The sequence below is a fragment of the Panthera uncia genome (genome assembly GCF_023721935.1).
Source record: "Panthera uncia isolate 11264 chromosome A3 unlocalized genomic scaffold, Puncia_PCG_1.0 HiC_scaffold_11, whole genome shotgun sequence".
In the NCBI taxonomy this organism is placed as follows: Eukaryota; Metazoa; Chordata; class Mammalia; order Carnivora; family Felidae; genus Panthera; species Panthera uncia.
Window position 1 is genome coordinate 25,668,337 of NW_026057578.1, and position 14,488 is coordinate 25,682,824.

The 14,488-nt window shown below is 49.8% G+C and overlaps 1 protein-coding gene and 1 long non-coding RNA gene across 5 annotated transcripts in view; one reads left to right on the plus strand and one right to left on the minus strand.

The window, feature by feature from the left end:
* NOL4L (nucleolar protein 4 like) overlaps positions 1-14,488 on the plus strand; it is an 85,298-nt gene that overhangs the window by 17,764 nt on the left and 53,046 nt on the right. For all 3 annotated transcript variants that reach the window (XM_049650024.1, XM_049650023.1, XM_049650022.1), the window contains exon 4: positions 4,485-4,594. In XM_049650024.1, coding sequence (XP_049505981.1) covers positions 4,485-4,594 — 110 coding nt within the window. The remainder of the gene's footprint in view (positions 1-4,484; positions 4,595-14,488) is intronic.
* On the minus strand, positions 1,855-5,430 carry LOC125936132 (uncharacterized). Of its 2 annotated transcripts, none has more exons than XR_007461943.1 (3): positions 5,334-5,430; positions 4,553-4,751; positions 1,855-2,099 (listed from the first exon to the last, which is right to left on the minus strand). It is a non-coding gene; the product is annotated as an uncharacterized LOC125936132 (long non-coding RNA). The 2 variants fall into 2 exon arrangements; XR_007461942.1 differs by lacking the exon at positions 5,334-5,430 and adding an exon at positions 5,038-5,325.

Sequence of the window (14,488 nt, forward strand, 5' to 3'; positions counted from 1 at the left end):
TTCTCATACTCATTTGCTGTGTGACATGGGGAGGGTGCCTCATCTGTAAAATGGGCTGTTAATACTAGTACCCACCTCCTGGAGCAGGAGGGTCTTCGTGGAGCTCCTAACGGGTGCTGAGTAGCCGTCAGCTAAGTGATTGAACATTGTTCAGATCCTCCCTCCACAAAGCTGTCTTGAACTACTCCAGAGCCTCTGAACTCTTCCTCCTCTGACCTCTAATGGGCTCCGCATCAGTCCCACCCCGCCGAGTACAGGGATTGTACCTACAGAGTCCCCCCTACCTTTCCCGCCAAAGGTACACACATCAGTTCTCCTCGAATACCTGTTGGCCTACTGATTCACTCCCCGGGGAAAGAGGCTTTCCATCACCTTTTGAGCCAGCCCCAGGCTTTGGGTCTCTGTTTCCAGATCCAAACACCCACACAGGCTGGCTGGTCTCGTGGCTCCTCTGGGCCCTCATCACGCACGTATCCTTCAACATCCAGCCCTGCCTGGGAGAGCTCTTGCCACTGGCAGCTGAAGCCACAGGCCTCTCTGGACTGAGTTCTGTTCTGTAGGTGAAAGCTCAGGAGAATTGCCCGCGTTTGCTCTACGTGGAGGAGCGAGGGCCACTGCCTCCGCTGAAGCTTGCCTCGATTGATGCATGCCATTGGAGCCTAGCTGTGGAGGCCAGCACTTGGCTTGGCCTGGGTCAAGCCTCCGCATCACAGGTTATTCTCGAGGCCCATAAAGCCAGGGCTAGCTCCTGGGCGGGTGTCAGTTTTCCTTGGCAAAGCATGTTGAAACATTTCTTTGAGTGATTCCTCTGCTCCTCTCACCAGCAGCCTGCTGGATTATGGTGGCTCTGCGACCGTGGCGATCTCCTAACTCACCAGCGGTATCGCTAAGTGGCTTGAGCACGGCCACTGTGTGTTGACCCCAGCGGGAACTGACCTGTCTCAGCAGAGCCCAGGGAAGCCACTTGTAACCCATTCATGCGTCCACCTTAGCTTATGCCCATCCTGGCATTCGTCTGGCCTGTGAGCACATGGCTCCACGGAGTTCCCGGAGCTACCACTGGCTTCTGCACCTCCCCTCTTTCCTACCAAGTTGATCCTCTTGATGTGAGCCACTTACCACCTCTGGAACTTCCTGGCTGGCAGAAACCCTGCCTGCCTTTCTCCTCACTGTGGTCCCACAGCCAGCTCCCTGGCATGTTTTCTCACCTGGAATGCCTCCCCGCTGCCCGCCAAGGTCCCGCCTCCCCGCCAGCACTCTCGCTTCTGGAGCCGCAGGCACGAGCATTCCACTGCACTTGGATCTCTGATGGATTTGTGCGTGCATGCTCAAGGCATCCGGGTTCCCCCCAGACGGGGCATCCTACCTCCTCTTCTTGAGCCCTCCTGGCTCACCTCTGGGCACTGGAAGTGGTTTCTGATCTGTGGACCTGCCGGGGACGGAACAGGCCAAGGAAAACCCCTTTCCCCTCCTCCCAAGAGTAACATCCTAGCCATTGGTTTTCTGTTTTCTTTCTTAAACCAAGCTGTACCCGGCTTTATTAGAGGTGCCTTCTCATAAGCAGCCATGGTATTTTAGGCAGGACATGGGTGACCATCAGGGAAAAAAACACAGTGCCTGGCCTCCCCGGATGGCCAAACACGGAGAGCTGCAGGACACTCCATGAATTCTTCCCTTGCGGCTCTGACCAGTGATCTCCAGGACGAGGATGGCCCTGCTCATGCACCATGTTGTCTGGCAGCTTCTCACCAGACAACCATGTCTCTGAGGAAATGAAACGGAAATGGCAGAGTTCTCTGTCTGGAGACCCAGGATCAGAAAACAGGAACCATGGCTCTTTTGAGTGACGCCCTCTCAATGTGGTTGCTCAAATGTCCGCCTCACATACGGCCTCCAGCCCCGTCGCTGTGTGGGGGAGGGAGGTCCCAATGTGCTCCTGGGCTTAAAGAGGTCAAGTCTGGGTTGAGGGTGGGGCAGCAAGAAGAGGACTAACGGACGCTGAAACCGACTTCAGTCCCCTCGCCGTGCCAGTCGTCTGTGCGAAGGCGCCAACGTGCAGCGGTGTCAGAACCCTCTGCCACGGAACCAAGAGGAAGTGTCTACGGAAAGAAAGTGCAGCTCATTTTAAGCCAGTTTTCTGAGATACTCTATTAGTGATATTCACTTCTTCCTCAGAGAGCAAAGACCTTCCTCAAGGAGCACAAAAACCCCGAGTGCGACAACATGGCTTTAAAAAGCAAACCATAGTTGTGCATTTTTATAAACCTTGATGATATTCAAGCTGTACCGTCACCAGAAGGATACCACCTCAAAATGACACCTGTCGGCCCCAGACCCAGTCTCCGTGGACCCCGTTCTCTGTTTCTGTCCTTTTCAAGGCAGGGACTCCCTTGTCCCCTTTGGGTAGCTTCACCCCCTTGTTTGCAGGGGCTTTTTTCTTTATTGTAAAATATAACATAAAACTTGTCATTTTAATAATTTTTAAGTGTACATTCAGTGGCATTAATGATATTCACACCACTCAGCCACCCTCACCACTGTGTGTTTCCAAAACGTTTTCACCACCCCAAACAGAAACCACGTGCCCATGAAGCAATAACTCCCATTCTCAACCCCCAGTCTCCAATAACCTGTGTTCAACCCTCTGTCTCAGTGACCGGGCCTGCTCTTGATAGTCCAGCTAAGTGGAATCCTAGCGTATTTGTCCTTGTGTGGCTGGCTTCTTTTACTCAGCATAGCGTCTCCAAGGTCGAAGGGACCTTCCTGGCCTGGGCCCTGGCTCCCGCATTCCTCCACCGAGGCCCCAGCACCCGCTTGCCCCTGAGCCCGTCTCTCCGGCACGATGGTGGTGGTGGCAGTGGTGGAGAGCAAGCTTTGGCAAGTCCACAAGTCGCTCCTGCTTCTCCTCCTTCTCCTCACACTGCTCAAATCCCAGCCCATGAACAGAACTGAGCACCAGGGGGGACTTTGGGCCAAAGGCCTGGAGTCTTGGAGGCAGGAAGAGGAGGCCGGAGAACAGGTAACCAAGACTATGCCCCAGGCGGAGGGTGAAGCTGGGTCAAGTGACTAAATGACCAAAGGAGGCCCCGCTTTGTGTGAAAGGTCCCAGCAGGTGACTCCAGGGTTTTGAGACTGGTCATAGCAGGGGGCATCTGCAGAGAAAGCTGGAATGGGAAAAGGGGCAACGGGCTGGGCTCCCTTTCAGTCCTGCTCCCCGTCTTCCTTGACTTATTACTGTGCCATTTTAGTCTGTCCCTTATGACGCCCACAGTGGGGCCTCAGACGCAGAACACAGTGACTGGGCACCGTCCACTGCAGCAGCCTCTGCAGAAGGCAGCTCAGCTGGAGATTTTAAGAGTTCTGGAACAGTCCTACCCTTCGGCCCCCAAATTCCATTTTTTGGAAAACAATTAGAAATACAGACCAATATTCATGAATAAAGATGTTCCCTGTAGTACTGTTTATAATAGCCTCCAATAGGAAACAACCTGAATGGCCAATCATAAGCAATGACTTGAGCAAGTTATGATAAAATAGTACACAGCCATAAAAACACTGTTTGCAAAGCAAAACAAGATTTTTGATGGTGGGGGAAATGACCGTGACAATGTTAAGTGGGAAAAAATGTTTTTAAGCAAACTATAATTTTCTGTATGCATTTTAATATCAAGTGCGTAAAGAAGAGAAGTCACAGAGAAAAAATAAACAGAAGCATATGTCAAGCTGCTCGGTGCAGTTATTGGTTTTGGGTGGTTTTTTGGTTTTTGGTTTTTTTTGGCCTTTACATTTTTCCACATTTTGCAAATGCTTTACAAAAAGAACATGCGTGACTTTGATCTTCAGGACAAGAAAGCAATAAATGGGGGGAACAGAGCTCCTCTCCGTGTGATTAAGGAGGAACCAGAATTTGGGAGGGGATAGTGGAGGCCTGGCCCAGACCTGTGAGCCATATGGTACCTGACAGTGCTTTTGGGGGACGCTGTCGGGGTGGGAGATGGGGTCAGGTGGTGGTGGCAGGTGTGCACCAGGAAGCTGGCTTAGACCAGAGCTGGAAACGAAAATGCCTTTGAGGGCCCGGCAAGTGTCATAATCAAGTGGTGAAAATGCGCATAGGAACCGGTAGGGACTGTGGCAAAATGGAGAGTTCACACGCTGGCTAAAGTGGCTGCTGCAAGGCTGCCCTGGTAGGTGGCCAGGTGGGAGCATGGGCCCTGTGTGACCAGACCTTGCAGCTTCCAAGGAAGCCAGATAGTCCCGATTTTTAGCATGTGAACACTTGCTAAACACCGGCACCTAACTGAACAATATTTTCAGGGCCTCACAGTCTGCATCCACAGGCCAGATGTGGTAGGTGAGCCGCCAGCTTGTGAGCTCTGGCATGTTCCTTCCTCCTCCTTAGGCTCTGTGTGGGTGACAGGGTGTGGTGCCTGCCAGGGGGCCCCTGGCCCAGACTGAAAGTGGCTTCCTTTTGTTCTTCCTGCCAGAAAACGAACCTCCTTCTCCTCTGGTCTCCGGGATTATCGATTACAACATGCCCCTTACCTCCACGTACCTGAAGCAGATGAAGTTGCGAGTGATGAACTCCCAGGAACAGGTAAGGCACATGTCTCTCCTCTCTTCGTCCCGCCTGGAAGTGTCCCAACCTGTCTGGGTGCAGTTGGTCCTTTCTAGGATGTGGGGACCACAGCAGGTGTAAACACACTGGGAATCGAAGGGGACCGTACATGGTTATCTGGTCCTTGCAGTCCAGGCTGAGGAGTGTGGGGGTGGAAAGAATGTGTTCTTAGTTAGGGATCTGCTGGGCAGACAGCCCTGCCAGGTCTTCAGTGAAACTCAGGAAGCTCATGCTTCACAGAACTTTCCCCAAGGGCAGGGGTGAAGGAGGGGGTGTGCATGAGCTGTAGACCTTGGCTCTTAGGTTGTTCTCTCTCTGCTTTTTGCCCTTTGTCTGCTGTGTCACTCACCTCCTTTCCCCAGGGAGGCATGAGAGAGAAAGAGAGAGAGAAAGAGAGAGAGAGAGGTGCCCTGGCTGCTCACCTGTGGCCTCTCACTCTGGGGGCCCAGAGAGGCCAGAGGCCTTGGAGGGTGGCCCGGGTGAGATAAGGCCCTGGGCCCCCCTGGCTGTCCAAGACTCCCCAGCTGTGGATTGCCAAGTGTTGTCAGGCACCATGGAAACTGGCTCTGAAAAGAAAACTGCTCTTGCCAGCTTCCCCACACAGTCTACCTTCTAGCCCTTTGCAAAGCAAGTAGAATGACTGTCCTTCAAGGAAGGACTAGGTGAATGCCACCCCCTCCCTCCACCACTGCCTAAAATCAGAGTAATAATTTCTCACACAGCTTCACATCTTCTCATCTGTTGTGACGTATGAACCTACTAGACCTTTGAGGCCTCCCTAGGGGAATGGGTTCTTCCTCCCCACCCCCACCGAGAGTCTGACTTCCGGCCCTGGGTGCATGCTGTCCCGCGTACTGCTGGTCTCCTTGACAACCTGAGTGTGTGTACGCAGAGTAGGTGATGGCTCCACAGCCAGCTCCAAGGTGATGTAGCAGGATGTTTAGGTTGCATCTGGGGCCGTGGCACCCACTGGAGGATTTGAGCTGGCCTGCTTGAGCATGACCCATTCTGCCCTCCCCCAAGGAGGAGGGATGTCCTCCCAGCCCCGTACCATGCCCGGCCCATAAAGGTTGAACAAAATAAGCCTTGTTCTGGATGCTAGGGCTGTTTGTGTCTCTGTGCCTCCCGCGTCTTCTCGCCTGACATAGTCTCCTCTATGATGGTTACATCCCTAAGAAGCTTCACGTACTCAAAAATAATGTCAGTGGGGGAAAGGATGTGGGGGTTTCTAACTCACAACGGTAAAATTGTTTCTGTGCAGGAATGCCAATAATATGGCAGTGTTTTTGTTAATAGTTACAGAATCTAAACACCACCATGCAGGTTCAGTGCGAGACCTCTGACTACGCTGAAGAGTAATTTCCTTTCCCGTAACCATCCACACAGTCATAAGCACCTGGCTTCTCTCACCTTCTTTTCACCATTCCCATCCGTCACCATGAAGCGCACAGCCACTCAAACAGCTGGCGGTCCAGCCTCGTGCCTCTTTCTTTCCCACAGAACGATGCTAGATTCAGATCGCCACCAGGACCAGTAGTGGTCAGGGTAGCCCCATTACTGGATGCTGTGCTATTTTGCTTCGTGATACGAATTCTTGCTATCTGTGGGGAATTACAACTATCGGCCAGGTGCATTTGCAAGGATTTAATCCTTCAGCAAATACTTATGGAGCCCCGCCCCGTGAGCTCATCTAGGGATGCACAAGTCTTCGGAGCTACCATTACTAGCCCTTCTTATGATTTGGGGGAAATAGACACTAATGAAAAAGAATCACACACAAGGGCCCAGCTCAGAGGAGGTAACGATAAATAATCGGAGGGAAAGATGAATCGGTTATCACAGGGCAGCTACGACAAGTGCCACACGGGAGGACACACAGTCCATGAGTACTCTTAGATGGGCATGAGGGGTGGACCGAGGCAGGGCTTTGCTTCAGAAAGGGGTGCTTGAGCTGAGGTGGAGGTCCGAAGGGAAGAGCTCCAGGCTAAGGAAACCGCTTGTGCCGAGGCCCTGTGGCTTGAGGGAGGATGGTGCCTCTGAGAACCTGAGAGGCTGATGTGGCCGGTGCAGGGAGTGTGAGGTATTCTGTTCCTGAAGAAAGAGGTGGAAGACACAAGTGTTGGGCAAAGAAGCACTTGGGTATCTGTGAATGAACCAAAGTTCATGAAACAAGATGGATAAAATACCCTGGTGAGGTTTGGGCCACTCACAAAGGAAAGGCGGGTTGTGGGAAGGTGTTTCTCTCCAGGGTGCTCTGAGAGTCCAGCTGGGACTGAAATTGACAGCAAGTGTCTCAGAGTCGACTCTGCCTTCCTCGCCTCCATTCCCAGTTTCCCAGGTGGGGGCCCTGGGACGGTATCCGCTCTTCTCCTGTCCCCTGTGCTGCAGGAGATCAAAGGTGTCGACCTTCCTTGCATACACCGGGCAGGAGAGGCAGCGTCCCTCCCCGAGCCTAGGGCTTGGCATCTGCTGGGCTCCAGCACTCCCCGCAGAGCGGTGAGCTCGCAAGGCCTCACTCGCTCAGGCCATCCCTGTTCTATGGCTGGGCACATGGTGAAACCAGAAATCGCATCGCTCATCAGATTATTTATCTGTAGGAGCAAGGAAGGGCCAAGGACCCAGAAGTCTTTGATTCTTCGGTTTGAGTTGGAACTAAAAATACATTTATTGGAATTGGTAGCTTGTTCCCCGGGGGGGAGTGGGAGTCGGGCTCCCCTCGGGGCCAGTGAATGGCGTGCCGTGCGAACACGCAGCCAGGGGCCTGCCTCTGCCGCTGTCACGTCTCGTGTGCCGCCGCCGAGGCTCTGAAAGCGGCTTCATTCCCTGAAGCCTCCTCTGGCCCCGAAATGCTGACAGAGGGCCTAAGTGTTTGCAGGTCACTCCTGCAGGCCCTATGGAAAATAAACCTAATTCTAATGTAACAGGAGCTGGATAAGTGATAATTTATTAATGCCAAACAAAACCCTCCATCTAAAAACTCCGGGTAAGAAAAATCCCAATAATTCATTTTTTCCAGCATTCGATATCCAGGAGACAAACAGTAAGGCAGGTAGAACATGTTGCCCTCACTTTGCTTCTAGCAGACAATGAACAGGTGGTGGGATTTACTTGCGAACGGGACAGAATCATGTTACTTGTCCAATTGTGTCAAATTAATATGCCGGGAAATGGGCCCTTCTCCACAGAGGATATTAGGTAATATGAAAATCTAATAACAATATTCACACAAAGGAAAAAGACTCTTCTTGAGGTCTGATTCAATGCAGCAAATATTAATGGTGTCCTCAACATGCAAGACATTTGGGGATCAGACACCAGCCTTCCAGGACCTCCATCCTAAGACACAGAACCTGGGAGCTATCATCGCAGGGGCCACATTGAGCTGAAAATAGGGGACTGTAGTCTGATAAAATCCTTTTTCCCCCTTGCTTGGGGAAACTCTAATAAAGACATAAAACTGAAATCACATTTTGTTGTACTAATGAAGAAAACGTTTTCTTATAGGGGGCGGGGTAGGAGGATCTCATAAGTTGCGGACTGTCTCTCGGAGAATGCTCTGTAGCATTCCGTCATAAGATGAGGTCTCAGGGAGACGTGCCACACTCACAGGACAAGTGCCATCCACAACGGCTGGCCTGGCACATCCCCCTTTAGGGCTGTGTGCAAGATGCACCGAAGAGGAGTGCTAGGGTCTCCTCTTTATGTGGCCGCTGGTTTCATACCTCTTTTTTTTTTTTTTTTAACGTTTATTTATTTTTGAGACGGAGAGAGACAGAGAATGAACAGGGGAGGGGCAGAGAGGGAGACACAGAATTGGAAGCAGGCTCCAGGCTCCGAGCCATCAGCCCAGAGCCCGACGTGGGGCTCGAACTCACACACCGCGAGATCGTGACCTGAGTTGAAGTCGGACGCTTAACCGACTGAGCCACCCAAGCACCCCCCTCTTTTTTTTTTAAGAAATGTTTTTTAATGTTTATTTATTTTTGAGAGAGAGAGCACAAGGAGGGGAGGGACAAAGGGCAGAGGGCAGAGGATCCAAAGTGGGCTCTGTGCTGACAGCAGAGAGTCTAACGTGGGGCTCGAACTCATGAACCGTTAGATCATGACCTAAGCAGAAGTCAGACGCTTAACCGACTAAGCCACCCAGGTGTCCCCGTACTTCTTTTAATTACACAGGTAGCACCTGACCTCAGTAGTCAAAAGCAAAAGCATGGTGATAAAAATCACCACCATCCCACCACTCAAGTCACTGAGATTTTGGGGTCCAGCCTTCCAGACTGTTGAACAGAAAGGGGATTATCCTGCACAAACACCGTGCTTTGCTTTTCTTCTTTCAAAAAAAAAATTTTTTTAATGGTTATCTATTTTTGAGAGAGAGAGAGAAACAGAGTGCAAGTGGGGGAGGGGCAGAGAGAGAGGGAGACACAGAATCTGAAGCAGGCTCCAGGCTCTGAGCTGTCAGCACAGAGCTGATGGTGGGGACTTGAACCCACAAATCGCAAGATCATGACCTGAGCTGAAGTCAGACACTCAACCAACTGAGCCACCCAGGAGCAGGGTGGGTGGGTGCTTTACTTTTCTGATGCTGATTTTCCATGTTATCAGAGTCTCTTTACCCTCTTGGCCAAGATATTTCCCACCTACCAAATAAACTGGTTATATAATTTTCCTGCCATTCCCTCGCTCCTTCACCCATCCATCCACTCATCCATCCACCCATCCACCCATCCACCCACTCATCCATCCACTCACCCATCCATCCACCCAACCATCCATCCATCCTTCTGTCCATTAAACACTGTAGCCAGACATGGTTGTAGGCGCTAAGGGAACAGTGGTGAACAGAGGCGAGTCTATGCCCTGCTGGCTCTCAGAGTTCAGTGATAGAGATAAGGAAAACCCAAATCAACACTCTGGGGTTTTAGAGGAGGGACGGAGGAGGGACAAGGAAGTGAGCCAGGTGGATGCTATTGTAGGCACTGGGTTATTAATTTAGGCACTTGTTCTGTGTCCAGCACTTCACACTTTACCCTTTGCCCTCACAGCCCTGCAGGGTCCCATTATTCTCATTTTGCAGATTCCATAGCTCAGGCTCAGAAAGGTTCAGCACTTGCTCGAGGTCACACAACCACTGACATGAATGAAACTCAGATCTCCTCCATCCCTGAACCTGTGCACCTGCCAGAGCCCCAAGCCCTGCTTCTCTCCACACTTACTGGATGAGGATGTGCTCATTAGAATCTGAAGCAGGTGTGTCACCCATGGGGTTGGAAGGGGGAAAATGTCCTCGGCAGAGATTCTGGCAGAGCACGTCAAGGGTCTTTTGTTTGGCCTGGGAACTGGGATCTGCTTTAAATACATGATGCTTGGGGTGCCTGGGTGGCTCAGTCGGTTGGGCGGCCGACTTCGGCTCAGGTCATGATCTCGCGGTCCGTGAGTTCGAGCCCCGCGTCCGGCTCTGTGCTGACAGCTCGGAGCCTGGAGCCTGTTTCCCATTCTGTGTCTCCCTCTCTCTGACCCTCCCCCATTCATGCTCTGTCTCTCTCTGTCTCAAAAATAAATAAACATTAAAAAAATTTTTGAAAAAAAAATAAATACATGATGCTTAAGGAAATATCACAAGAGGAATTTGGCAGGGGGCTGGGGTTGGGAGGATGGTTACCCCTACCTCGTGTATGCTCAGTTATCTGCGGGGGTACGTGTATAATTTGATATGCACATTACGGGTGATGTTATCCCCATCTTTTCTTAGATCCCAGTGTTTGACCCAAGACCCTATTATAGAAATCATGTCCCGATCTGGAAGGAGGGAGACAGATTGTATTCTTTCTTCTGACACATACTTCCATTTTATAGAAGTGGAGGCTGAGACCTCTGGACTATTTGTTTTTGTCGGTGGTGGTGGTTTCTGTTCTTGCTCTGTCCGGAGTGGGAAGGCTGTCAGACCTTCTTAGACCTCCCCTTCTCCAGTTCCTGGAGCTGTTCTAATGTCCTACTAATGGTTTTAATCATTCTCCCAGCAGCCGGTGTAGTGGTGCTGCTCCATTGTTTAAGCCCCAGTGACGGAAGCTCTTACTTGTCTCCGTTAACCTCTGCCTCCCTTTCTACTGCCTTTCTCCCGGCCCAGAGGGTGTGGGAGGACCTTGAAGGCCCCAGCAAACATGTGGGGCCTGGAAGGTCCACCGCCCCCTGAGTCTCCAGAGCTTGGGCCCTCATGCTCCTTGCAGCCGACCTGTTGGAGCAGCACTGTTCTTAGCCAGGACGCCAGCCCCCCACCTATGCAAACACCCTAGAGGCAGGTTGACAGCACCAGTTCCACCACCTACCAGCTATGTGACTTTGGGAAAATTGCTTCACTCTCTGTGCTTTATTACTCGAGAGTAGTAATAATACACCTAACTCATAGAGTTATTCCAAGAGGTAAATGATGCGAGGCAAGATCAGTGCTTAGCACAGCGCCTGGCACGTTAGAACTATGGAGTGACCTCTCCTGCTGTTAATGCACCTTGTGTTTAATAGACACAGTGGATGACCTTGTGCAAGAGACCAGGGCCGTAAAGTTGAATAAGAAGTATAGTTGTTCTCAAGGAACTCTTCTTAACAGACGGGACAACAGCCATGGAACTGTGACCCAGACAGAAAACAGAGGCCAGAAGGGGCCAGGAATCTGCCAGGTGGTTCAGGGGACATTCGCTTATTTTAAAATGAGATTCGGGCCTCTCATTGTAGCCCATCTGGCAAAGAGGGCCCAGGTGAGGGAAGCTGAGAGTCGACAGCTCTAGGAGACGCTGAGCTGGTGAAGGCCACAGCCAGTTTGGGGAAAGTAGGAGAAAGGAGACAGAGGAGGAGGAGGAGGCTCAGAGCATGGGTCTCTCTTGGCAGTGAGGCCACAGGAGAGCCCTTTCCTCAGCCAGCACTGGGGAGCGAGGCACGGATGGGGGCAGGAAGTGAGCACAGTCCAAGTGTGGAACTTTCTCAGGTCCCAACCTCCCTAAGTGCAGGAGAAAACAAGCCCACTCCAAAAAGTTCTCCACATTCACTTTGTTTTTTAATTGTGATAAAATATTTGTAATTTAAAGTCTGCCATTTTGGCCATTTTTTTAAAGTTTATTTTTTTATTTTTTTATTAATCCCTACACCCAGTGTGGGGCTCTAACTCACAACCTCGGCCAATATCAAGAGTTGCATGCTCTTTGGACTGAGCCAGGCAGGCGCTCTGCCATTTTAACCATTGTTTTTAAATTTTTAAAAATTTATTTATTTTAAGAGAGAGAGAGAGTATGTGTGTGTGAGTGGGGCAGGGACAGAGAGAGAGGGAAGAGAGAGAATCCCAAGCAGGCTCTGCACTGTCAGCACAGAGCCCGATGCCAGGTTTGAACTCACAAGCCATAAGATCATGACCTGGGCTGAAATCAAGGGTCAGACGCTCAACCGACTGACCCACCCAGGCAGCCCTAACCATTTTTTTAAGCTTATTTATTTATTTTGAGAGAGAGAGAGAGAGAAAGAGAGAGAGAGAGAGAGAGAGAGAGAGAGTGGGGGGAGGGGCAGTGAGAGAGGAGAGAGAGAATCCTAAGCAGGCTCCTCACTGCCAACACAGGGCCCGATGAGAGGCCTGAACTCAGGGAACCACGAGATTATTACCTGAGCCGAAATCAAGAGTCAGACACTTAACCAACTAAGTCACCCAGGTACCCCCACTTTAACCATTTTTAAATGCACAGTTCAGTGGCATTAAGTACATTCACAATGTTATGCAAACAGCACCACTATCTCTAAAAGTTTTTCATCACCCTGAACAGAAGGTCTATAACCATTAAGCAATATCTCCCCGTTCTCCCCTCCTCCAGCCCCTGGTAACCACCTAGGTTTTACTTTTTGTCTCTATAAATATGACCACCTAGGGACCTCATATAAGTGGAATCACATAATTAATCTTTGTCCTTCTGTGTCTGGCTGACTTCACTTAGTGTAATGTGTGTCCAAGGTCCACTCGTGTTGTTGCATGTGTCAGAACTTCATTCCTTTTTATGGCTGACTAATATTCCATTACTTACCAAACCATATTTTATGTATCCCTTCACCCACTGATGAACGTTTGGGCTGTGTCCACTTTTTGGCTAACCACACTCACTTTTTAATCTATTGGACCAGGTTGCAGGACAAGGAAGAATTAAATCAGGGCTCTGTTCCTTCTCTCCCTGAGTCCTTAACCCTCTTTGTGGCTTTCTTTTCTCATGAACACTCTCAACCTCAGAAGGACCCCAAGAAATGGGGGGACCCAAAGAAGAAGTGAGAGCCTGTTGCTTAACTTAAACAGTGCCTGACTCATAGGGCTCTTACTTGTGGAGAACCCATGAGCACTGACTCTGATCCAGATTTAAGAGCTTGGTAACAATAATGATCTCTGGGGCACCTGGCTGGCTCAGTCCAAAGAGCATGCAACTCTCGATCTTGCAGTCATGAGTTCAAGCCCCACATTGGGTGTAGAGATTACTTTAAAAAAATAACAATAATGATCAAATAATCTCTTCCTTCCCCCTCCTCAGGCTGTCTTGCAGCCCAGGCAAGATGTGAACTCAGGGGGAAAATAACAGAAAAAAATCATTTCCATGTCCCCTGCTGTGGCTCAGTGTATGTAACCTTTGGTGGTCTCTTAAGAAAGCAGAGGTTCTGAAGTATTTCTTTAAAATTAAACAGTAATCTCCATGCAACAGAACTAGAATTTAGAACTTTTCAATCCCTAGAGAAAATAAAAGAAATAAAGAAAACTTGACCAATGCAGCAAGAGTAATTAAATGAGGGAATAAAAGAAGAAACAACTAAAAAGAGATATAATAAGTAGAAAACATAAATAAGCTAGTAGGAACAAGACCAAATGCCAGTAAATCACAGTAAATGTAAATGGGTTAAATTCCACTGCAGAGAATTAAAAAAAAAAAAAAAAAAGAGGCTCAGATAAGGTTTGTTTTTTTTAATGGCAAACAAAAGACATTTTTTTAATGACACAAAAACTAAGATGAAATCAAGAGAAAGAGAAGGCAGTGTTGCTCCTGTCAAACAAGCAAATGTTTAAGGCAAAAAAAAGCATTAAATAGGGCAAAGTGAGATATTTCATGTTGATCAAAGGCAGTTTCCCAGTAAGATTTCAGAGCCTCTTGACCTTGGAAGTCTGCCCTTGGGGGAGGTTGAGGAGGTGGTTGGTCCTGTGGAACATAAGTAGCGCCTTTAAGCTTCACCATGAGAGGCAGCATCCTTCTTCTGTGTCCCCATCATCATTCTCTTCACCTTTTGTCATTTGTGGTACTGTCTTGCTGTAGCCACTTCTCTAGACCAGTATCTTCAAACTTTGAGCATTTCTGTTTGCTCTCTGGAAATGTGCATGGAACAGAATGTGGCGTGGACCCTGAAGAACCTGTAAGAATGTGGATCTGCTCCTTGGCTACCTGGATTTTAGTCCTTCTCCTCCTCTCCTGACTGGGCTCATCCACCAAGGCATACTGGACTGCTTTCTCAGTTCCCAGCCTCCTCCTTTCCTCCCAAGTCCTGGTCTTCCTGGCTTCCTTCTCTTGCTTCATCTCTTGCTTCCCGCCTCTCAGACACCCTTAACAAGCCTCTGGGATCAGCCCACCTATGACTTGTTATGTGGTTGAACTGAAGGGGTGCAGCTTGACTCCATGAGAGTCCAAAAAGGACCTGAAATGGCCCTGGCTCCATTTTCAAGATCTGAGAAGCTATAGCCCAAACTTTTTCCTGTCTCAGTAAATCCCTGGCACTGTGGAAGGTTTGTGCTGCGGCAAGAAAAACAAAAAGCAACTGAAATATTGACCTTGACCAAGGCTGCTGTTTGGATTTTTCCAGGCAAAGAATGAT